Source organism: Gobius niger (assembly GCF_951799975.1).
Source record: "Gobius niger genome assembly, contig: SCAFFOLD_191, whole genome shotgun sequence".
In the NCBI taxonomy this organism is placed as follows: Eukaryota; Metazoa; Chordata; class Actinopteri; order Gobiiformes; family Gobiidae; genus Gobius; species Gobius niger.
In genome coordinates, this window is record NW_027639159.1 from 39 (window position 1) to 26251 (window position 26213).

The following is a 26213-nucleotide window of genomic DNA, read 5'->3' on the forward strand; positions in this document are numbered from 1 at the left end:
TAAAGCTGACTAAACCAGGACTAAACCAGGACTAAACCAGGACTAAACCAGGGCTAAACCAGGGCTAAACCAGGACTAAACCAGGACTAAACCAGGGCTAAACCAGGGCTAAACCAGGGCTAAACCAGGACGAATCCAGGACTAAACCAGGACTAAACCAGGGCTAAACCAGGGCTAAACCAGGGCTAAACCAGGACGAATCCAGGACTAAAGAAGGACTAAAGCTGGACTAAACCAGGGCTAAAGCTGGACTAATCCAGGGCTAAAGCTGGACTAAACCAGGACTAATCCAGGACTAAACCAGGACTAATCCAGGGCTAAACCAGGGCTAAACCAGGACCAAACCAGGGCTAAAGCTGGACTAAACCAGGACTAAACCAGGACTAAACCAGGACTACACCAGGGCTAAACCAGGACTACACCAGGGCTAAAGCTGGACTAAACCAGGACTAAACCAGGACTAAACCAGGACTACACCAGGGCTAAACCAGGACTAAACCAGGACTAAACCAGGACTAAACCAGGACTAAACCAGGGCTAAAGGCTGGCTAAACCAGGGCTAAACCAGGGCTAAAGCTGGGCTAAACCAGGGCTAAACCAGGGCTAAAGCTGGCTAAACCAGGGCTAAACCAGGGCTAAAGCTGGGCTAAACCAGGGCTAAACCAGGGCTACAGTGAGTGGGTCTCACGGGGGCAGGCGGTGACACACATGGCTCCGAAGGTGAACTTGGCGCCTGGCTTTGGGACGCTCTGGTGAGTGTTCATGTCGTATCCATCGGCCAATCACACGTCTTTTTACAGGTGCCGTCGTCGCTGAAGGAGCGGCACGCCTGGACACAGGACGCCACAGAGGGGGCGGAGTCAGAGGAGCACGGACGCCACAGAGGAGGCGGAGTCAGAGGAGCACGGACGCCACAGAGGAGGCGGAGTCAGAGGAGCACGGACGCCACCGAGAGGGCGGAGTCAGTGGTTAGTTTAGCTGTAGTTACACTCACCAGACAGTGGGGGGTTAGTTTAGCTGTAGTTACACTCACCAGACAGTGGGGGGTTAGTTTAGCTGTAGTTACACTCACCAGACAGTGGGGGGTTAGTTTAGCTGTAGTTACACTCACCAGACAGTGGGGGGTTAGTTTAGCTGTAGTTACACTCACCAGACAGTGGGGGCGTGGTTAGTTTAGCTGTAGTTACACTCACCAGACAGTGGGGGGTTAGTTTAGCTGTAGTTACACTCACCAGACAGTGGGGGCGTGGTTAGTTCAGCTGTAGTTACACTCACCAGACAGTGGGTGGCGCGGGGCCCGGTGCAGCCCGCCGCGCACTCGTCGTGGCAGCAGTCACTGGGTCCAGGGCCGTGGCATCGGTGGTTGCACTGGTCGGCACAGATCAGCCGCGAGACTGACGAGGAAACGAGCGGTTAGCTTTAAATATGCACTGATGCTAGTGCTAATCAACGATCATGCTAATGCTAATGCTTGTGCTAATACTGATGCTAATGTTTATTCAAGAGCTAATGCTAATTCTAGTGCTAATGTTGATGCTTGTGCTAATTCTGATGCTAATGCTAATACTGATGCTAATTGTAGTGCTAATACTGATGTTTAGCTGATGCTAATGTTACAGCTAATGTTATTGCTAATGCTAGTGCTAATGTGGAGGTGATGTCATTTCCTGTGCAAGTCTGGAGCTTCATTTAGACCCTCTTGGCTAATTCTAGTGCCAATGTACAGCTAATGCTAGTGCTAATGTTAGTGCTAATGCTTCAGCTAATTCTGGTGTTAATTCTAGTACTAATGCTAGTGCTAATGTTAGTGCTAATGCTTGAGCTAATTCTGGTGTTAATTCTAGTACTAATGCTAGTGCTCATGTTACAGCTAATGTTAGTTTCAATGTTAAGGTCAGTGCGAATGCTAGTGCTAATGCTAATGTTTTTATTTTTTTGTAGTGTTAATTCTAGTGCTAATGCCAGTGCTAATATACAGCTAATGTTAGTGCCAGTGTTAAAGGAATAGGCCACCGTTTTTACACACTGAGATATGTTCTTACCTAACCTTAGCCGAGTTAATATATCCCCGTCTGGTCTTTGTGCGTGCGCTCTGCCAGACAAACGGAGCACATACGCAGCCTCTCCCACATGTCATTTTTTATGTATTTATTATAGGGACAGTGCATATTAATATACATTATACATGCAAATATGCCAGAATTAGCCTAAGGGCTATTTTTCATCTGTAGTCCCTGGACAGTTGTTGTGTGTCCTCCTGAAGGGCGTAAGGTACAATTATACACATTAAAATGCAATACAATAAAATATTTAAAAATGTAACAGAAAACAACACACTCAATATCGCAAACCAATCATGCTGACAGACATTACAACAAGACTCCTACAAACTCAACAACTGCAGAGACAGACACAACAGACGAGGACAAGAGGCCAGCAGGGGGCAGCAAGAGATGATCCTGTCAGTGCTGACGGCTCTGATTCTCAATGAGCCATTTTTTTAACTGTGTTTTAAATGAGTTATATGTGTTAATGTTTCTAATTGTTGTGGGGGTGAGGTTCCATTCATGGGCAGCTTGGACAGAAAAGGTGCTTTGTCCAAAGAGGCTTTTCCTCAGAGGGATGAGGCAGTCGCCCCTCGCTGCTGCTCGGGTTCTCCTGAGTTCTGTTGATCCGGTGTGAATGTCATATAGCTCCAAAAAAGCTCACGATAGAAGCTACCAAGCTCTTCCACGTGTTCCCTATTTAAATAAAGTTACGTGAAGTGTTCCTAAAGACTTCCCCCGCTCACTTCCGTCAATAACCTTTAGGAGTTACTGCGCGGACGTTGTGCTCCTCGTATCATTACGCCTCACAATATAGTTCCCCTTTTTATTTGCTTATAAATTCGACATGTTTCATTTCTGTGTAAATATACTTTGCATGAAAACACTTCACGTAACTTTATTTAAATAGGGAACCGTTTGCGTGACAGAGCGCACGGACAAAGACCCGACGGGGATATATTAACTCGGCTACGGTTAGGTAAGAACATATCTCAGTATGTAAAAACGGTGGCCTATTCCTTAAAAGGTCAGTACTAATGCTAGTGCTAATGCTAAGGTTTTTATTTTGTTGTAGTGTTGATTCTAGTGCTAATGCCAGTGCTAATATTACAGCTAATGTTAGTGCTAATGATAATGTCAGTGCTAATGCCAATGTTAGTGCTAATGCTAGTGCTAATGCTAATGTTTTTTTTTGTAGTGTTGATTCTAGTGCTAATGCCAGTGCTAATGCTAATGTTTTTTTTGTAGTGTTGATTCTAGTGCTAATGCCAATGTTAGTGCTAATGCTAATGTTTTTTTTGTAGTGTTGATTCTAGTGCTAATGCCAGTGCTAATATTACAGCTAATGTTAGTGCTAATGATAATGTCAGTGCTAATGCCAATGTTAGTGCTAATGCTAGTGCTAATGCTAATGTGTTTTTTTGTAGTGTTGATTCTAGTGCTAATGCCAGTGCTAATATTACAGCTAATGTTAGTGCTAATGATAATGTCAGTGCTAATGCCAATGGTAGTGCTAATGCTAGTGCTAATGCTAATGTTTTTATTTTTTTTGTAGAGTTAATTCTAGTGCTAATGCCAATGCTAATATTACAGCTAATATTAGTGCTAATGCCAATGTTAGTGCTAATGCTAATGTTAGTACTAATGCTAGTGCTAATGCTAATGTTTTTTTTGTAGTGTTGATTCTAGTGCTAATGCCAGAGCTAATGCTAATGTTTTTTTTGTAGTGTTGATTCTAGTGCTAATGCCAGTGCTAATATTACAGCTAATGCCAGTGCTAATGATAATGTCAGTTCTAATGCCAATGCTAGTGCTAATGCTAAGGTTTTTATTTTGTTGTAGTGTTGATTCTAGTGCTAATGCCAGTGCTAATGCTAATGTTTTTTTTGTAGTGTTGATTCTAGTGCTAATGCCAGTGCTAATATTACAGCTAATGTTAGTGCTAATGATAGTGTCAGTTCTAATGCCAATGTTAGTGCTAATGCTAGTGCTAATGTTTTTTTTTTGTAGTGTTGACTCTAGTGCTAATGCCAGTGCTAATATTACAGCTAATGTTAGTGTTAATGATAGTGTCAGTTCTAATGCCAATGTTAGTGCTAATGCTAGTGCTAATGCTAATGTTTTTTTTCTGTAGTGTTGACTCTAGTGCTAATGCCAGTGCTAATATTACAGCTAATGTTAGTACTAGTGATAATGTCAGTGCTAATGCCAATGTTAGTGCTAATGCTAGTGCTAATGCTAATGTTTTTATTTGTTTTGTAGAGTTAATTCTAGTGCTAATGCCAGTGCTAATATTACAGCTAATGTTAGTGTTAATGATAGTGTCAGTTCTAATGCCAATGTTAGTGCTAATGCTAGTGCTAATGCTAATGTTTTTTTTCTGTAGTGTTGACTCTAGTGCTAATGCCAGTGCTAATATTACAGCTAATGTTAGTGCTAATGATAATGTCAGTGCTAATGCCAATGTTAGTGCTAATGCTAATGCTAGTGCTAATGTTTGTTTACATTGCTGGCAGTGCTGAGGTCCCGGGGCCCAGCAGGATCCGTTCACGCAGCCTCCGTCACATTTAGGACCTGGAACAACAGGAGAAACAGGCCTGGTTCAAAAATGATAGTAAAGTTTTGCTCAAAAAGGATTTAAATCTATTCAACAAAAACATGAAATGCAATGGAATGTCATGTGCAGAGGCGTGTGGGCGCTCACAGCTGTTGGGAAGATCGTCGTGATTCAGCACCAGGGCAGGGTCGGCGCTCTTGTCCAGGATGTCCCACCACTGGATGGAGTCCACGTGGCACAGCAGGGGGTTGTGGGTAATCCTCACTCCTCCCTTTAAGATCTCTGAAAGCAACACGTCGAGGTTTGAGGTCGTCTTCGTGAGACTTTGACACGTGTCCAACATAAACAGAGGCGGCGGGTTAAGTCCAGGCTTTAGACTGCTCCCTCTCAGACCTGTTCTACAGAGCGCGAGGAGGGTGTGGCCTAAACCCTGCCGCCGTGACAGAAAACTCTGGACCGGAGCCAGAGTCTGCACAAACTGAAAAGTACAGACGAAACACGCCCCGCGCCAGATCCACGCCTGATTTAAAGGTTCATTTAGATTCAGAAGGAGCTCTGGTTTGGCCCCTCCCACTTTGATACAATCTCTGTCGTCACCACGGAAACATGCATTTCATCATGTCTATTACTCAGTGCGGCGTCGGGGACCGCCCTGGCCAAATGGAGAAGATTTTTTATTTTAACCTCTTAACTCCCGCCTGAACCGAGAGCGTTTTCTCCAGTTTTACCCAAATCCTGTAGGCCAGTGTAACGCCTCATTTGAAAGCTAAGATCTACAAAACTCATCTAAATGGATCTTGTTCCTCACGTCATGAATTTTTTTTCCATCTTTTTTTGTCACATTTTTTGTCATTTTTTGTCTTTTTTTTGGTCATTTTTTGTCTTTTTTTTAAATTTTTGTCTTTTTTTGTCACATTTTTTGTCATTTTTTGTCTTTTTTTGGTCATTTTTTGTCTTTTTTGTAATTTTTTAGTCATTTTTTGTCACATTTTTGTCACATTTTTGTCACATTTTTTTTGTCACATTTTTTTTGTCACATTTTTGTCACATTTTTTGTCATTTTTTGTCACATTTTTGTCACATTTTTGTCACATTTTTGTCACATTTTTGTCACATTTTTGTCACATTGTCTTTTTTTTGTCATTTTTTTGTCACATTTTTGTCACATTTTTTTGTCACATTTTTTGTCATTTTTTTGTCACATTTTTTGTCACATTTTTGTCACATTTTTGTCACATTTTTTGTCATTTTTTTGTCATTTTTTGTCACATTTTTGTCACATTTTTGTCACATTTTTTGTCATTTTTTTGTCATTTTTTTGTCATTTTTTTGTCATTTTTTGTCACATTTTTGTCACATTTTTGTCACATTTTTTGTCATTTTTTGTCATTTTTTTGTCATTTTTTGTCACATTTTTGTCACATTTTTTGTCATTTTTTGTCACATTTTTGTCACATTTTTTGTCACATTTTTGTCACATTTTTTTGTCATTTTTTGTCAAATTTTTGTCATTTTTTTGTCATTTTTTTGTCATTTTTTTGTCACATTTTTGTCACATTTTTGTCACATTTTTGTCACATTTTTTGTCATTTTTTTGTCATTTTTTGTCACATTTTTGTCACATTTTTTGTCATTTTTTGTCATTTTTTTGTCACATTTTTGTCACATTTTTGTCGCATTTTTGTCACATTTTTTGTCATTTTTTTTGTCTTTTTTTTGTCCTTTTTTATCCTTTTTTTGTCTTTTTTTTGTCCTTTTTTGTCACATTTCCTTCAATGTTTTCGTCTATCGCTATTTTCACACTTTTTCCCAGAAGCTTTTGGATTGGGGTAAAGCCAAGCTGGAGAAAATGTGCTCGGTTCAGGCGGGAGTTAAGGGGTTGATTCATGCAGTTCTTATATTTGAAGAGTTTCGTGGCGCTAGGCTAGTACATGTCTATGGTAACTAGTAGCCTGCATTAAAAACAGTCTGTTTTCAGTCTAACTCACAGTCTGTGATCTGAGACATTCATTCAGCTGAGACTCCTGAGAATCCCCTCAGTCACATGACGCCTGCGTGGATATTCACCTCATTCTGCCCCGCCCTCTTTTCCCCTGGTTCGGCGACGCTAACGCACTTCTCTGGTCTTACCTGTTAAGTTGCTGAGCTGCAGGTTCCTCACTCCGCTGCTGTAGTTCTGGTGCTCCTGGCTGTAGACGTAGTTGGAGAGCACGGCCAGAGAGAACTGCTCGTCGTACAGGGAGTGTCCCCGGATGAGACGGAGACGGGACAAAGGGATAGTGTCCACTTTGTTAAACGCGATCAGGACGTAGCCGCCCACCTCCTCGATCGTCTGCACAGAGAGTTAAAGAGGGGGTGTTATGCTTTTTTCAATCACACAGCACCAGTCTATATCACACTACAATGATGACAAACCTTCTGTTGGTCTGTAAATGCAGTAAATTAGAATAACTGCCTTGTATAAAATTGCTCTCTCAAAATGGCTGTAGTGAATGTCTTGAAATAGGCCTCTGTCTCTTTAAGAACCTCTTAACTCCACTATCCTTAAGTTTAGGGCTAAGGTAAGGTTAGCTTTAGTTCGTAAACTCCACTATCCTTAAGGTTAGGGCTAAGGTAAGGTTAGCTTTAGTTCGTAAACTCCACTATCCTTAAGGTTAGGGCTAAGGTAAGGCTAGCTTTAGTTCGTAAACTCCACTATCCTTAAGTTTAGGGCTAAGGTAAGGTTAGCTTTAGTTCATAAACTCCACTATCCTTAAGGTTAGGGCTAAGGTAAGGTTAGCTTTAGCTCGTAAACTCCACTATCCTTAAGGTTAGGGCTAAGGTAAGGTTAGCTTTAGTTCATAAACTCCACTATCCTTAAGTTTAGGGCTAAGGTAAGGTTAGCTTTAGCTCGTAAACTCCACTATCCTTAAGTTTAGGGCTAAGGTAAGGTTAGCTTTAGCTCGTAAACTCCACTATCCTTAAGGTTAGGGCTAAGGTAAGGTTAGCTTTAGCTCGTAAACTCCACTATCCTTAAGGTTCGGGCTAAGGTAAGGTTAGCTTTAGTTCGTAAACTCCACTATCCTTAAGGTTAGGGCTAAGGTAAGGTTAGCTTTAGTTCGTAAACTCCACTATCCTTAAGGTTAGGGCTAAGGTAAGGTTAGCTTTAGTTCGTAAACTCCACTATCCTTAAGTTTAGGGCTAAGGTAAGGTTAGCTTTAGTTCGTAAACTCCACTATCCTTAAGGTTAGGGCTAAGGTAAGGTTAGCTTTAGTTCATAAACTCCACTATCCTTAAGGTTAGGGCTAAGGTAAGGTTAGCTTTAGTTCGTAAACTCCACTATCCTTAAGTTTAGGGCTAAGGTAAGGCTAGCTTTAGTTCATAAACTCCACTATCCTTAAGTTTAGGGCTAAGGTAAGGTTAGCTTTAGCTCATAAACTCCTCTATCCTTAAGGTTAGGGCTAAGGTAAGGTTAGCTTTAGTTCGTAAACTCCACTATCCTTAAGGTTAGGGCTAAGGTAAGGTTAGCTTTAGTTCGTAAACTCCACTATCCTTAAGGTTAGGGCTAAGGTAAGGTTAGCTTTAGTTCGTAAACTCCACTATCCTTAAGTTTAGGGCTCAGGTAAGGTTAGCTTTAGTTCATAAACTCCACTATCCTTAAGGTTAGGGCTAAGGTAAGGTTAGCTTTAGCTCGTAAACTCCACTATCCTTAAGGTTAGGGCTAACGTAAGGTTAGCTTGAGTTCGTAAACTCAACAATCCTTAAGGTTAGGGCTAAGGTAAGGTTAGCTTTAGTTCGTAAACTCCACTATCCTTAAGGTTAGGGCTAACGTAAGGTTAGCTTGAGTTCGTAAACTCAACAATCCTTAAGGTTAGGGCTAAGGTAAGGTTAGCTTTAGCTCGTAAACTCCACTATCCTTAAGGTTAGGGCTAAGGTAAGGTTAGCTTTAGCTCGTAAACTCCACTATCCTTAAGTTTAGGGCTAAGGTAAGGTTAGCTTTAGTTCGTAAACTCCACTATCCTTAAGGTTAGGGCTAAGGTAAGGTTAGCTTTAGCTCGTAAACTCCACTATCCTTAAGGTTAGGGCTAAGGTAAGGTTAGCTTTAGCTCGTAAACTCCACTATCCTTAAGTTTAGGGCTAAGGTTAGGTTAGCTTTAGTCGTAAACTCCACTATCCTTAAGTTTAGGGCTAAGGTAAGGTTAGCTTTAGTTCGTAAACTCCACTATCCTTAAGGTTAGGGCTAAGGTAAGGTTAGCTTTAGCTCGTAAACTCCACTATCCTTAAGGTTAGGGCTAAGGTAAGGTTAGCTTTAGCTCGTAAACTCCACTATCCTTAAGGTTAGGGCTAAGGTAAGGTTAGCTTGAGTTCGTAAACTCAACAATCCTTAAGGTTAGGGCTAAGGTAAGGTTAGCTTGAGTTCGTAAACTCCACTATCCTTAAGTTTAGGGCTAAGGTAAGGTTAGCTTGAGTTCGTAAACTCAACAATCCTTAAGGTTAGGGCTAAGGTATGGTTAGCTTTAGCTCGGAAACTCCACTATCCTTAAGGTTAGGGCTAACGTAAGGTTAGCTTGAGTTCGTAAACTCAACAATCCTTAAGGTTAGGGCTAAGGTAAGGTTAGCTTTAGCTCGTAAACTCCACTATCCTTAAGTTTAGGGCTAAGGTAAGGTTAGCTTTAGCTCGTAAACTCCACTATCCTTAAGGTTAGGGCTAAGGTAAGGTTAGCTTTAGTTCGTAAACTCCACTATCCTTAAGGTTAGGGCTAAGGTAAGGTTAGCTTTAGCTCGTAAACTCCACTATCCTTAAGGTTAGGGCTAAGGTAAGGTTAGCTTTAGCTCGTAAACTCCACTATCCTTAAGTTTAGGGCTAAGGTAAGGTTAGCTTTAGTTCGTAAACTCCACTATCCTTAAGGTTAGGGCTAAAGTAAGGTTAGCTTTAGTTCGTAAACTCCACTATCCTTAAGGTTTGGACTAAGATAAGGTTAGCTTTAGCTCGTTAACTCCACTATCCTTAAGTTTAGGGCTAAGGTAAGGTTAGCTTTAGTTCATAAACTCCACTATCCTTAAGTTTAGGGCTAAGGTAAGGTTAGCTTTAGTTCATAAACTCCACTATCCTTAAGTTTAGGGCTAAGGTAAGGTTAGCTTTAGCTCGTAAACTCCACTATCCTTAAGGTTAGGGCTAAGATAAGGTTAGCTTTAGCTCGTAAACTCCACTATCCTTAAGGTTAGGGCTAAGGTAAGGTTAGCTTTAGCTCGTAAACTCCACTATCCTTAAGGTTAGGGCTAAGGTAAGGTTAGCTTTAGCTCGTAAACTCCACTATCCTTAAGGTTAGGGCTCCAACTGCGGTTCCTGTAAGGTATTTTATGGATGAAGAAAGCAGTTGAGAGGGGGGTAATCTGAAATCAGGGGGCGTAGCTTGAAATGGCATTCATCTTACCCCCGGGGGTAACTTGAAACTGATTTCAAAGTACCGGGGGGTCGCCTGAAATGGGGGGTAGTTTAAAACCTTTACACCGGGTCTTTCCCACGCTCATTCATTCACAAATACTGACATGTACATATACATTTGAGTTTTCCTCCGGTGTTTTTCTCCACAGTCTGAACTGAGCCAAGGCCACAGCTGCCGTTATCTGCACACGACCCACTCACACCCGTCTGTGTCGCCGTGACCTCCCGGAGGACCAGGAGCTGCAGGCCCACAGTGTGAGATAGGACTTTGAGTCTGGAGCCGCGGCCTTGGACTCTATCGATCGTCTCGTCCTGTTTTCACACAAATATTTACCTCCAAAAGAACATTTCCTCCTGATCTACAAACTCTGTGTTTCTACATGTAGTCCAGCGGCTCCGTCGGGCCTCGTCGTGTAAAAGCTGCTCTACAAAGCGCCTCGTTTACCTCCACATTAGCATCAGCGCCTCGTTTGGTTGATGAGGCTGAAGGCAAACATCTCTGTTCAGGAGGCCGTTATGGAAAAACTGAATGAAAACCTCATTTGGAGAAAACGGCCCTAAATGCGCCCTGTGGATGTTTCTCCCGCCTTTAACCACTGTGGTCGCCCACAAAGGAAGTGACCATATTTGGATTACAGCGTCATCTCAGTCACAGCCCTTCCTGCTACACGTAGATACCAAACATGTCAGTGTTTGTGAATGAATGAGCGTGGGAAAGTGGGTGATTTATTGTCATTTAATGTCATTTTTTTGGTCACATTTTTGTCACATTTTTTGTCATTTTTTTGGTCATTTTTTGTAATTTTTGTGTCTTTTTTTGTCACATTTTTTGTCACATTTTTTGTCACATTTTTTGTCACATTTTTGTCACATTTTTGTCACATTTTTTGTCACTTTTTTGTAATTTTTTTGTCACATTTTTGTCACATTTTTTGTCATTTTTTGTCACATTTTTTGTCATTTTTGTTGACATTTTTTGTCCTTTTTTTGTCATTTTTTGTCACATTTTTGTCATTTTTTTGTCATTTTTTAGTCATTTTTTTGTCACATTTTTGTCACTTTTTTGTGACATTTTTGTCACATTTTTTGTCATTTTTTTGTCACTTTTTTTGTCATTTTTTGGTCCTTTTTTGTCATTTTTTTGTCACATTTTTTGTAATTTTTTTGTCACATTTTTGTCACATTTTGTCATTTTTTTGTCGGGTGTTTGTGGGACAGTGGGTGATGTCGGGTGTTTGTGGGGCAGTGGGTGATGTCGGGTGTTTGTGGGACAGTGGGTGATGTCGGGGTGTTTGTGGGACAGTGGGTGATGTCGGGGTGTTTATGGGGCAGTGGGTGATGTCGGGTGTTTGTGGGGCAGTGGGTGATGTCGGGGTGTTTGTGGGACAGTGGGTGATGTCGGGGTGTTTGTGGGGCAGTGGGTGATGTCGGGTGTTTATGGGGCAGTGGGTGATGTCGGGTGTTTGTGGGGCAGTGGGTGATGTCGGGGTGTTTGTGGGACAGTGGGTGATGTCGGGTGTTTGTGGGACAGTGGGTGATGTCGGGTGTTTGTGGGGCAGTGGGTGATGTCGGGTGTTTGTGGGGCAGTGGGTGATGTTGGGTGTTTGTGGGGCAGTGGGTGATGTCGGGTGTTTGTGGGGCAGTGGGTGATGTCGGGTGTTTGTGGGGCAGTGGGTGATGTCGGGTGTTTGTGGTGGGGCAGTGGGTGATGTCGGGTGTTTGTGGGACAGTGGGTGATGTCGGGTGTTTGTGGGACAGTGGGTGATGTCGGGTGTTTGTGGGGCAGATATGGGGGGCTCACCTCTAAGAAGCTGAGGTCGTGATGTTGCAGGGTGTGGGTGATCTCCAGGTTCTCCAGGATGGTGGTGCAGTTTTCGTAAGTCTTCTTCATGTTGTTGTAGTGACTCTCTTCCGTCACGAGAAGCGACAGCGCGTTACTGCTGCCCTGGCACACTGCGACACACAGAGAGACAACATCAGAGACTACAACTCCCACAATCCCCTCTGCCCTCACACACAGAGCGACAACATCAGAGACTACAACTCCCACAATCCCCTCTGCCCTCACACTGCGACACACAGAGCGACAACATCAGAGACTACAACTCCCACAATCCCCTCTGCTCTCGCACAACATCAGAGACTACAACTCCCACAATCCCCTCTGCCCTGGCACACTGCGACACACAGAGCGACAACATCAGAGACTACAACTCCCACAATCCCCTCTGCCCTCGCACTGCGACACACAGAGCGACATCATCAGAGACTACAACTCCCACAATCCCTTCTGCCCTGGCACACACAGAGCGACAACATCAGAGACTACAACTCCCACAATCCCCTCTGCCCTCACACACAGAGCGACAACATCAGAGACTACAACTCCCACAATCCCCTCTGCCCCCGCACACAGAGCGACAACATCAGAGACTACAACTCCCACAATCCCCTCTGCCCTCACACACAGAGCGACAACATCAGAGACTACAACTCCCACAATCCCCTCTGCCCTCACACACAGAGCGACAACATCAGAGACTACAACTCCCACAATCCCCTCTGCCCTCACACACAGAGCAACAACATCAGAGACTACAACTCCCACAATATATGTTTAATAAACCCTGTATATATGTTTAATAAACCCTGTATATATGTTTAATAAACCCTGTATATATCTTTAATAAACCCTGTATATATGTTTAATAAACCCTGTATATATCTTTAATAAACCCTGTATATATGTTTAATAAACCCTGTATATATCTTGTGTATATATATTTGTATATATCTTGTGTATATATATTTGTATATATCTTGTGTATATAACTCTTTTGTTCCCAGCCAGCGACGTGTGAAATGTTTTAAGTGTAAATCGATGCAGATCTATGAAAGCACTTTAACCCGGGTTTAATCCAGGTCTTGTTTTTGTCTTTGCTCCAGGCGAGGTCACGGCCTCCAAACACATAATGACTACGTTTCCCAGAATCCTCTTGGCTCCAGCTCAGGGTTTAAAGACTCTGTAACACCGAGTTCTTTAATGACTGAAGGAGACGTTTCCTCACTGAGCGCTTTGTGAATGAACTCGTCTGAGCGGAATCTGAGGCGAACTGAGACAAGTGTGGTCTCGCTGCAACCTGCTCCTCCTGCTCCTCCTGCTCCTCTTCTCCTCCTGCTCCTCCTGCTTCTCTGCTCATCTTCTCCTCTGCTCTTCCTGCGCCTCTTCTCCTCCTGCTCCTCCTGCTCCTCCTGCTCCTCTTCTCCTCCTGCTCCTCCTGCTTCTCTGCTCATCTTCTCCTCTGCTCTTCCTGCGCCTCTTCTCCTCCTGCTCCTCCTGCTCCTCCTGCTCCTCTTCTCCTCCTGCTCCTCTTCTCCTCCTGCTCCTCTTCTCCTCCTGCTCCTCCTGCTCCTCTTCTCCTCCTGCTCCTCTTCTCCTCCTGCTCCTCTTCTCCTCCTGCTTCTCCTGCTCCTCCCTCTGCAGATCCTTTAAACACTCGGTTCGTTCCATCCTCTCAGGGACTTGTTACAAATCTCTCCTGCAGTTTTCACTCGGCTGCAGGTGCAACAACTCTGACCTCTGACCCCTGACCCGGACGCCATGTTGGGAAGGTCACGTGAGGCTCGGTCCGGGTTTCAAAACGATGCCGACAAATCATTCACTTCCATTTTAATCAAACCACTCTGCCAATGCGGACACACACACACACACACACACACACACACACACACACACACACACACACACACACACACACACACACACACACACACACGCACGCCCATGTGTCGGACCGGGGACTTCAGGATCTTGTTAAGTCCTGTCCACATTCCACACATTCCTCACAGAAACGGCACCGCAGTACATGAAGTATTAGTAAAAGTACTGCGGTAGGAAACAGGCAGAGTGAGGCTGTGGCTGGAGTGCGTTGCCCGAAGGCACAACGGCAGCAAACCCTGATCAGAGCGCCAATAACAGAGTCTGCCTCGTGTTCCGGAGCGAGTACTGCAGTACAAGTACTTTCACTGTCCGCTGCACGATGTAAATATATATATATATATATATATATATATATATATATATATATATATATATATATATATATATATATATACATATGCAACATGAGGGAAGTACTTATACTCGAGTAAAAGTACAGATACCTCAAATATTACTCCATAAAAAGACATATTTTCTGTGATGTTTACAGTTTCACTTCCTCGTTGGCAGGAAGTGGCATAGAGACAGATTTTAAACGGTTGCCGTGCCAACCGTGTTATGCCAATGAGAAATGAGTCACAAACATCTGGAACCTCTGGAACCCGTGGAACATCTGTCTGTGGAACATCTGTCTGTGGAACATCTGTCTGTGGAACATCTGTCTGTGGAACATCTGTCTGTGGAGCTAAAATATAACATTAAAACAAATCACTTTTCTTCATTAGATAAAACGATGATGATTCACCACAGATGTTTCACTAAAGTCATAACTACACATCTGTATCTGCACAGCGCCACCTGCTGCCACAAGTACTCTGACAGTAGTAGAAGTACTCTGACAGTAGTATCAGTACTCTGACGGTAGTATCAGTACTCTGACAGCAGTAGAAGTACTCTGACAGCAGTAGAAGTACTCTGACAGCAGTAGAAGTACTCTGACAGCAGTAGAAGTACTCTGGCAGCAGTAGAAGTACTCTGACAGTAGTAGAAGTACTCTGACAGTAGTATCAGTACTCTGACGGTAGTATCAGTACTCTGACAGCAGTAGAAGTACTCTGACAGCAGTAGAAGTACTCTGGCAGCAGTATCAGTACTCTGACAGCAGTAGAAGTACTCTGACAGTAGTATCAGTACTCTGACAGTAGTATCAGTACTCTGACAGTAGTATCAGTACTCTGACAGTAGTATCAGTACTCTGACAGTAGTATCAGTACTCTGACAGCAGTATCAGTACTCTGACAGTAGTATCAGTACTCTGACGGTAGTATCAGTACTCTGACAGCAGTAGAAGTACTCTGACAGCAGTAGAAGTACTCTGGCAGCAGTATCAGTACTCTGACAGCAGTAGAAGTACTCTGACAGTAGTATCAGTACTCTGACAGTAGTATCAGTACTCTGACAGTAGTATCAGTACTCTGACAGTAGTATCAGTACTCTGACAGCAGTATCAGTACTCTGACAGTAGTATCAGTACTCTGACAGCAGTATCAGTACTCTGACAGCAGTATCAGTACTCTGACAGTAGTATCAGTACTCTGACAGTAGTATCAGTACTCTGACAGTAGTATCAGTACTCTGACAGTAGTATCAGTACTCTGACAGTAGTATCAGTACTCTGACAGTAGTATCAGTACTCTGACAGTAGTATCAGTACTCTGACAGCAGTATCAGTACTCTGACAGTAGTATCAGTACTCTGACAGCAGTATCAGTACTCTGACAGTAGTATCAGTACTCTGACAGTAGTATCAGTACTCTGACAGTAGTATCAGTACTCTGACAGTAGTATCAGTACTCTGACAGCAGTATCAGTACTCTGACAGCAGTAGAAGTACTCTGACAGTAGTATCAGTACTCTGACAGTAGTATCAGTACTCTGACAGTAGTATCAGTACTCTGACAGTAGTATCAGTACTCTGACAGCAGTATCAGTACTCTGACAGTAGTATCAGTACTCTGACAGCAGTATCAGTACTCTGACAGTAGTATCAGTACTCTGACAGCAGTATCAGTACTCTGACAGCAGTATCAGTACTCTGACAGCAGTATCAGTACTCTGACGGTAGTATCAGTACTCTGACAGCAGTATCAGTACTCTGACAGTAGTATCAGTACTCTGACAGTAGTATCAGTACTCTGACAGTAGTATCAGTACTCTGACAGCAGTATCAGTACTCTGACAGCAGTATCAGTACTCTGACAGCAGTATCAGTACTCTGACAGCAGTATCAGTACTCTGACAGTAGTATCAGTACTCTGACAGTAGTATCAGTACTCTGACAGCAGTATCAGTACTCTGACAGTAGTATCAGTACTCTGACAGTAGTATCAGTACTCTGACAGTAGTATCAGTACTCTGACAGCAGTATCAGTACTCTGACAGCAGTATCAGTACTCTGACAGTAGTATCAGTACTCTGACAGCAGTATCAGTACTCTGACAGTAGTATCAGTACTCTGACAGCAGTAGAAGTACTCTGGCAGCAGTATCAGTACTCTGACAGTAGTATCAGTACTCTGACAGTAGTATCAGTACTCTGACAGCAGTAGAAGTACTCTGACAGTAGTATCAGTACTCTGACAGCAGTATCAGTACTCTGACAGTAGTATCAGTACTCTGACAGTAGTATCAGTACTCTGACAGCAGTATCAGTACTCTGACAGTAGTATCAGTACTCTGACAGCAGTATCAGTACTCTGACAGTAGTATCAGTACTCTGACAGTAGTATCAGTACTCTGACAGCAGTATCAGTACTCTGACAGTAGTATCAGTACTCTGACAGCAGTATCAGTACTCTGACAGCAGTATCAGTACTCTGACAGCAGTATCAGTACTCTGACAGCAGTATCAGTACTCTGACAGTAGTATCAGTACTCTGACAGTAGTATCAGTACTCTGACAGTAGTATCAGTACTCTGACAGCAGTATCAGTACTCTGACAGTAGTATCAGTACTCTGACAGTAGTATCAGTACTCTGACAGCAGAATCAGTACTCTGACAGTAGTATCAGTACTCTGACAGCAGTATCAGTACTCTGACAGCAGTATCAGTACTCTGACAGTAGTATCAGTACTCTGACAGTAGTATCAGTACTCTGACAGTAGTATCAGTACTCTGACAGTAGTATCAGTACTCTGACGGCAGTATCAGTACTCTGACGGCAGTAGAAGTACTCTGACAGCAGTATCAGTACTCTGACAGTAGTATCAGTACTCTGACAGTAGTATCAGTACTCTGACGGTAGTATCAGTACTCTGACGGTAGTATCAGTACTCTGACAGCAGTATCAGTACTCTGACAGCAGTATCAGTACTCTGACAGTAGTATCAGTACTCTGACAGTAGTATCAGTACTCTGACAGTAGTATCAGTACTCTGACAGTAGTATCAGTACTCTGACAGCAGTATCAGTACTCTGACAGCAGTATCAGTACTCTGACAGCAGTAGAAGTACTCTGACAGCAGTATCAGTACTCTGACGGTAGTATCAGTACTCTGACGGTAGTATCAGTACTCTGACAGTAGTATCAGTACTCTGACAGCAGTATCAGTACTCTGACAGCAGTATCAGTACTCTGACAGCAGTAGAAGTACTCTGACAGCAGTATCAGTACTCTGACAGTAGTATCAGTACTCTGACAGCAGTATCAGTACTCTGACAGCAGTATCAGTACTCTGACAGTAGTATCAGTACTCTGACAGTAGTATCAGTACTCTGACAGTAGTATCAGTACTCTGACAGCAGTATCAGTACTCTGACAGCAGTATCAGTACTCTGACGGTAGTATCAGTACTCTGACAGTAGTATCAGTACTCTGACGGTAGTATCAGTACTCTGACAGTAGTATCAGTTCTCTGACAGCAGTATCAGTACTCTGACAGCAGTATCAGTACTCTGACGGTAGTATCAGTACTCTGACAGTAGTATCAGTACTCTGACAGTAGTATCAGTACTCTGACAGTAGTATCAGTACTCTGACAGCAGTATCAGTACTCTGACAGCAGTATCAGTACTCTGACGGTAGTATCAGTACTCTGACAGTAGTATCAGTACTCTGACAGTAGTATCAGTACTCTGACAGTAGTATCAGTACTCTGACAGCAGTATCAGTACTCTGACAGTAGTATCAGTACTCTGACAGCAGTATCAGTACTCTGACAGTAGTATCAGTACTCTGACAGTAGTATCAGTACTCTGACAGCAGTATCAGTACTCTGACAGTAGTATCAGTACTCTGACAGCAGTATCAGTACTCTGACAGCAGTATCAGTACTCTGACAGCAGTATCAGTACTCTGACAGTAGTATCAGTACTCTGACGGTAGTATCAGTACTCTGACGGTAGTATCAGTACTCTGACAGTAGTATCAGTACTCTGACAGCAGTAGAAGTACTCTGACAGTAGTATCAGTACTCTGACAGTAGTATCAGTACTCTGACAGTAGTATCAGTACTCTGACAGTAGTATCAGTACTCTGACGGCAGTATCAGTACTCTGACGGCAGTAGAAGTACTCTGACGGCAGTATCAGTACTCTGACAGCAGTATCAGTACTCTGACAGCAGTAGAAGTACTCTGACAGCAGTATCAGTACTCTGACGGTAGTATCAGTACTCTGACAGCAGTAGAAGTACTCTGACAGCAGTATCAGTACTCTGACGGTAGTATCAGTACTCTGACGGTAGTATCAGTACTCTGACAGTAGTATCAGTACTCTGACAGCAGTATCAGTACTCTGACAGCAGTATCAGTACTCTGACAGCAGTAGAAGTACTCTGACAGCAGTATCAGTACTCTGACAGTAGTATCAGTACTCTGACAGTAGTATCAGTACTCTGACAGTAGTATCAGTACTCTGACAGCAGTAGAGGTACTCTGACAGCAGTATCAGTACTCTGACAGTAGTATCAGTACTCTGACAGTAGTATCAGTACTCTGACAGTAGTAGAAGTACTCTGACAGCAGTAGAAGTACTCTGACAGCAGTATCAGTACTCTGACAGCAGTAGAAGTACTCTGACAGCAGTATCAGTACTCTGACAGCAGTATCAGTACTCTGACGGTAGTATCAGTACTCTGACAGTAGTATCAGTACTCTGACAGTAGTATCAGTACTCTGACAGTAGTATCAGTACTCTGACAGTAGTAGAAGTACTCTGACAGCAGTAGAAGTACTCTGACAGTAGTATCAGTACTCTGACAGCAGTAGAAGTACTCTGACAGCAGTATCAGTACTCTGACAGCAGTATCAGTACTCTGACAGTAGTATCAGTACTCTGGCAGCAGTATCAGTACTCTGACAGCAGTATCAGTACTCTGACAGTAGTATCAGTACTCTGACAGTAGTATCAGTACTCTGACAGCAGTATCAGTACTCTGACAGCAGTATCAGTACTCTGACAGTAGTATCAGTACTCTGACAGCAGTATCAGTACTCTGACAGCAGTATCAGTACTCTGACAGCAGTATCAGTACTCTGACAGTAGTATCAGTACTCTGACGGTAGTATCAGTACTCTGACAGTAGTATCAGTACTCTGACAGCAGTAGAAGTACTCTGACAGTAGTATCAGTACTCTGACAGTAGTATCAGTACTCTGACAGCAGTATCAGTACTCTGACAGTAGTATCAGTACTCTGACAGCAGTAGAAGTACTCTGACAGCAGTAGAAGTACTCTGACAGCAGTATCAGTACTCTGACAGTAGTATCAGTACTCTGACGGTAGTATCAGTACTCTGACAGTAGTATCAGTACTCTGACAGCAGTATCAGTACTCTGACGGTAGTATCAGTACTCTGACGGTAGTATCAGTACTCTGACAGTAGTAGAAGTACTCTGATGGTAGTATCAGTACTCTGACAGCAGTATCAGTACTCTGACAGTAGTATCAGTACTCTGACAGTAGTATCAGTACTCTGACAGTAGTATCAGTACTCTGACAGTAGTATCAGTACTCTGACAGCAGTATCAGTACTCTGACAGCAGTATCAGTACTCTGACAGCAGTATCAGTACTCTGACAGTAGTATCAGTACTCTGACAGTAGTATCAGTACTCTGACAGTAGTATCAGTACTCTGACAGTAGTATCAGTACTCTGACAGCAGTATCAGTACTCTGACAGTAGTATCAGTACTCTGACAGTAGTATCAGTACTCTGACAGTAGTATCAGTACTCTGACAGTAGTAGAAGTACTCTGACAGTAGTATCAGTACTCTGACAGTAGTATCAGTACTCTGACAGCAGTATCAGTACTCTGACAGTAGTATCAGTACTCTGACGGTAGTATCAGTACTCTGACGGTAGTATCAGTACTCTGACAGCAGTATCAGTACTCTGACAGCAGTATCAGTACTCTGACGGTAGTATCAGTACTCTGACAGTAGTATCAGTACTCTGACAGCAGTATCAGTACTCTGACAGTAGTATCAGTACTCTGACAGTAGTAGAAGTACTCTGACAGTAGTATCAGTACTCTGACAGTAGTATCAGTACTCTGACAGCAGTATCAGTACTCTGACAGTAGTATCAGTACTCTGACAGCAGTATCAGTACTCTGACAGCAGTATCAGTACTCTGACAGTAGTAGAAGTACTCTGACAGTAGTATCAGTACTCTGACAGTAGTATCAGTACTCTGACAGTAGTAGAAGTACTCTGACAGTAGTATCAGTACTCTGACAGTAGTATCAGTACTCTGACAGCAGTATCAGTACTCTGACAGTAGTATCAGTACTCTGACAGCAGTATCAGTACTCTGACAGTAGTATCAGTACTCTGACAGCAGTATCAGTACTCTGACAGCAGTATCAGTACTCTGACAGCAGTATCAGTACTCTGACAGCAGTATCAGTACTCTGACAGCAGTATCAGTACTCTGACAGCAGTATCAGTACTCTGACAGCAGTATCAGTACTCTGACAGTAGTAGAAGTACTCTGACAGTAGTATCAGTACTCTGACAGTAGTATCAGTACTCTGACAGCAGTATCAGTACTCTGACAGTAGTATCAGTACTCTGACAGCAGTATCAGTACTCTGACAGCAGTATCAGTACTCTGACAGCAGTATCAGTACTCTGACAGCAGTATCAGTACTCTGACAGTAGTATCAGTACTCTGACAGTAGTATCAGTACTCTGACAGCAGTATCAGTACTCTGACAGCAGTATCAGTACTCTGACAGTAGTATCAGTACTCTGACGGTAGTATCAGTACTCTGACAGCAGTATCAGTACTCTGACAGTAGTATCAGTACTCTGACGGTAGTATCAGTACTCTGACAGCAGTATCAGTACTCTGACAGTAGTATCAGTACTCTGACAGCAGTATCAGTACTCTGACAGTAGTATCAGTACTCTGACAGTAGTATCAGTACTCTGACAGTAGTATCAGTACTCTGACAGCAGTAGAAGTACTCTGACAGCAGTATTAGTCGTAGTACTTCAGCAGTAGTAGTATAAATACTCTAACAGAGAGCCTGTGTTGACCTCGAGGCGCTGACTCCGACACATTTTTCCTAAGTTGAGCAGTAGTATAAGTACTTTAACAGTAGTATAAGTACTGTGACAGTAGTATAAATACTCTGACAGCAGAATTAGCAGTAGTACTTCAGCAGTAGTAGTATAAATACTCTAACAGAGAGCCTGTGTTGACCTCGAGGCGCTGACTCCGACACATTTTTCCTAAATTGAAGTCGAGTGATTTGTTTTTCAGCCTCGAGACAAACAGCCCCACGGCATTCTGGGAGCTGGAGTCCTACAGGCCGGGGTCAGGCCGGGGTCAGGCCGGGGTCAGGCCGGGGTCAGGCCGGGGTCAGGCCGGGGTCAGGCCGGGGTCAGACTTTGGTGTTTTTTTGTGGGAAAATCACCTTGTTTTTGAAATTCAAACCTCAATAAATCAGACTGAATTAGAAATAAAAATCCTCACTGTTTAAAGTTTAAATGTATAAAACTCGTGTTATTGTGAAGAGTCTGAGGCTGAGTCTGAATGTCCACCCGAGTCCCTGACCCTCATTCACTACACAGGCCGCACTATATAGTGACTATATAGTCACTATATAGTGACTATATAGTCACTATATAGTGACTATATAGTCACTATATAGTGACTATATAGTCACTGATTCTGTTGGTGATTCGGACACAAGCCACGACTTTCTCCGCGCTGCAGCTGCAGATATGTTTTTTATTATTTTTATCTGAATTCATTTATTGGTACAAACGTTTATTTTATGAAACAGAACGACAGTTTTGGCACTTTTACAGGCGTTACTGTCATCACGAAAAAAGGAAGAAAAAAACAACAACTCTCCAGTGTGAGCTCAGAGACGCCGAGAGTCGCTCAGAGCCCGGTGTCCGAACACCAGCAGCTGGAGTGACGACATCTGCTGAAAGTTCAATAAACTCCGGGAATAAAGTATTTCTGTGATAAAAACCAAACTCAGAGACAGTGGAATATTTATGGATAAATATGAGTCAGATACGCTTTTACTTCACATGGATTTTACATGAATGGCTTGGATTATTCGAGAGGAAGCTGTCGGTCATTTAGCTCAAGCTAAAGGTTAGCCGCTAACGTTAGCATGAAGCTATCGCTCATTTAACAGCTCCAGCTAAAGGTTAGCAGCTAACGTTAGCATCTTTTCACCGTAACCGTTTATATTTAAGTCGTTTATTCATGAGAAACACAAACACACGACTGAAACAGCTGATTTACTTCAGTCGTGTTTAGTTCACTGACCTGTCTCTGTCAGGCTCTTCTCAGACTCTCCCAATGCATTGTGGGAAATATTGACCCGTTTAGGGACCATCGATGCTCACTACTTTTCCAGATGCATTGTGGGAAATTTCGAAATTTCTCTCTGGACATTCGGACACCCCTACAAAATGGCGTGACCACTATAAAGTCACTATATAGTGAGTATATAGGGGATAGTGTGGACATTCGGACACAGCCTCAGTGATGATGACTCGTGTGAAGAGTCTTTATTTGTTTCCAGGTCAAAGGTCAAAGTTCATCTGTTTTAGTTTTCCTCATGTTTGAACGACCTCGACGTCTGAACGTTTCACAAACTTCCACAAAAACAAAACTTCAAGGTTCTGTCTTTCCTGCAGCCGAGTCACAACAATCCTCCCAGACCAGGACCGGCCCAGACCAGGACCAGACCAGGACCGGCCCAGACCAGGACCGGCCCAGACCAGGACCAGACCAGGACCGGCCCAGACCAGGACCGACCCAGGACCAGGACCGACCCAGGACCAGGACCGGGCCAGGACCAGACCAGGACCAGACCAGGACCGGCCCAGGACCAGACCAGGACCAGACCAGGACCAGACCAGGACCGGCCCAGACCAGGACCGGCCCAGACCAGGACCGGCCCAGACCAGGACCATCCCAGACCAGGACCAGACCAGGACCAGGACCGACCCAGACTAGGACCGGCCCAGACCAGGACCGGCCCAGACCAGGACCGGCCCAGACCAGGACCAGACCAGGACCAGACCAGGACCAGACCAGGACCAGACCAGGACCGTCCCTGCCCCGCAGATGCTGAGTCCCCGGGGGCTCGTGGACCTGCTCCGTCCCGGCTCATGGAGACAGATTGGGGGGAGTTCTGGGGGGGGGGGGGGGGGCTGTTGTGACTCTTCTTCATGTCCCTCAGATAAATCCTGGGGGAGTTTTTTTGGGGGGGGTGTTTGGGGGGGGCTGATGTCCCTCAGATAAATCCTGGGGGAGTCGTGTTGATCCTGGACCAGAGCCAGACTCAGACTTTGATGTTGATCCAGACCTGGACCTTAGACCGGACTCAGACCCTGTGAGCTCAGTCCTTCACAATAATCTGCACAGTGACTGAATACATACATGTACTTCAAAGTATTCAGAGTACTGTGATCTCAATACTTCAAATACTTTCACCTTGATTTGCAGAATAAACCAGGACTAAACCAGACAGACAGACAGACAGATTAGATTTGGGTGAAGCTGAACTGTCTCCAGGATCAGGTGTGTTGGGGGGGGGGGTCGGGGGGTCCCAGAGGCCACGGTGATGGAAAGTAAAGGCGCCACGCGGACCACGCACAGCCACGGGGTCACACACAAATATCAACTGTTTGTTCCACAGAAAAGTTCCAAACTGCAGCTTTAACTCTGACTCTGACTCATTATTCTGAGGTCGCTGTTCAAAATGACAGAAACTTCCCACATTTATTCCTCATATTCAGGGGCGGACTGGCCACATGTCCACCGGGCCCCTCACCCCCGGGCGTAACCGAGCTTTACCCAAATCTAAAAGCTTAACCTCTTAACCCCCGCCTGAACCGAGAGGAGCTTTTTCCTCACGTCATCAGATTCTTTTTCCAGCAGATTTTTTGTTGGGTATTCAACTCATTTATGTAACTCATTTTTTTGGTCATTTTTTGGTCAAATTTTTGTCCAATTTTCATCAATGTTTTCTCACTTTTTTGTCGAATTTTTATCAATTTTTTGTCAAATTTTTATCAAATTTTTCTCACTTTTTTGTCACATTTTCATCAATGTTTTCTCACTTTTTTGTCGAATTTTTATCAATTTTTTGTCAAATTTTTATCAAATTTTTCTCACTTTTTAGTCACTTTTTTTGTCTTTTTTTTGTCACATTTTTTGTAACTTTTTTTCTTCAAATTTTTATCATATTTTTGTCACATTTCCATCATCGTTTTCGTCTCAGTTTTGTTGCTATTTTCCCACCTTTTTTCCAGAAGCTTTTGGATTGGGGTAAAGCCAAACTGGAGAAAATGCTCTCGGTTCAGGCGGGAGTTAAGGGATTAAAAGAAAAGCATCCAACAACAAAAACGTGCTGGAAAAGCAACGAAAAAGTGACAAAAACACAACAAAATGTGACGACAAAGCAATGAAAAAAGTAATGAAAAAGTGACAAAAAAGTGACGAAAATGCAGCGACAACGTGACAAAAAGTTCCCGTCACTTTTCTAGATTTTATCTTTCCAATGAGGCGTTACAGTGTTGCTCTCCAGTCAAGAAGCCTTTAGATTTGGGTAAAGCCGAACTGGAGAAAAGGCTCTGGGTTAAGGCGGGGGGTCAGAGGTTAACATGTGTATCTGTGGAAGTGTCACATTCACGCTGACCAGAGTCCCAGTCCGGCCCTGCTCACACTGAAGTCACAGGTTCACGTCTCTGTATTTAAATGTTTCTCTTCTTCACCTGCAGCGTCTCCTTTAGGATCAAACAAACCCGTGTTTAAAGAGACAAACACGACGTGAAGTTCCTCCGTCACGTCACGTCACGTCTCGCGTCGCGTCTGGTTCTTTTTGCGTGAGAAACATTTTGACTCGATTTCGAAACATCTGCAGAACAAGTCCGACCGCTCCGGCAACTGCGAGCGCACGCGCCGACTCACGCAGACAGACGCGGAACCACGCACTGAAACGGGGGCTAAACCCGGACTAAACCAGGACTGAACCAGGTCTAAACCAGGACTAAACCCGGACTGACTCTGTCTTCGGTCCGGACTGATGTGACGGGACTGACCTTTGGCGCAGCAGACGCGGCCGAACAGCAGCAGCAGCAGCAGGACCGGGGCCCGGGGCAGGAGGACCGGGGCCCGGGGCCGGAGGACCAGCAGGACCGGGGCCCGGGGCAGCAGGATCCGCTCCATGAGGCCGGGTCAGAGGCGCTCCGAGGCGGGCAGAGGCAGGTTCTTCTCCCGCTGACAGAGCTCCATTAGGGACCGCGGCTGAGACTGAGACTGAGAGAGAGAGAGAGAGAGAGGCGCCTCCACACGCGCACTGCTCCGACCACGCCCCCTGCAGACCTGGCACCGCCCACGCTCGGGGCCGGGCCTGGGCATAGGCGACCCAGGCGGCCGGCTAATGCTTTTTGCTCGGATGGGGGAGGCTTTTTCCATTGGTCAGAGTGTTTTAGGGTTAGGGTTGGGGGATTTTCATCATCTCCAAAACACCGAGGGCCAAACCTCAACAGAGCCTAAAGGAAATCACCTTTTTCTGCAAATGCCAGTGTTTTACAGCAGTGGTTCTCAGGTGGTCTGACTTCGGGAAAAAACCATCTCCCCAAAGAAAACTGTCACTTTGCAAACATCGAATAAAGAAGTTTTTTATTGAGCCGTAGATGTGGTTTTAAGAGATGAAAACAGCCCAAACTCTTCCATTTAACTCTGGTGTTTCCACAGATTCAGGAGGACAATTTAGGGGATAAAAAGTTCCTATTCACCTTATTCCGGAGGCTCGTGTGGGCGTCGCCATGAATTGTCCCGCCCCTTTTCTCCCATCTGTTAACCTGGGGCTGGAGAAACGCTGCAGAGTCGACATGTCGGTGCAAACGAACATCGGACATTTTACACAAATCAATCGACTGAACGTCAGATTTGAGAATATTTCCCTCGTTCTCTGTTTAAATGAACGGGCCTCGCGCTCGACCGGAAGTGTCTGGACAACGAGGCGCCGAGACAACGC

General features: G+C 44.0%; 1 protein-coding gene across 1 annotated transcript; it reads right to left on the reverse strand.

Moving 5' to 3' along the window:
* Nucleotides 1–694: 694 nt before the first annotated feature.
* On the reverse strand, nt 695–25458 carry LOC306982823 (melanoma receptor tyrosine-protein kinase-like). The gene is made up of 7 exons (XM_079583272.1): nt 25273–25458; nt 11829–11980; nt 6733–6934; nt 4750–4884; nt 4551–4619; nt 1276–1394; nt 695–829 (listed from the first exon to the last, which is right to left on the reverse strand). The coding sequence occupies exons 1-7, from the start codon at nt 25397–25399 to the stop codon at nt 761–763; spliced, it is 873 nt and encodes a 290-aa protein (XP_079439398.1). The 5' UTR covers nt 25400–25458; the 3' UTR covers nt 695–760.
* Between the last annotated feature and the right edge of the window lie 755 nt (nt 25459–26213).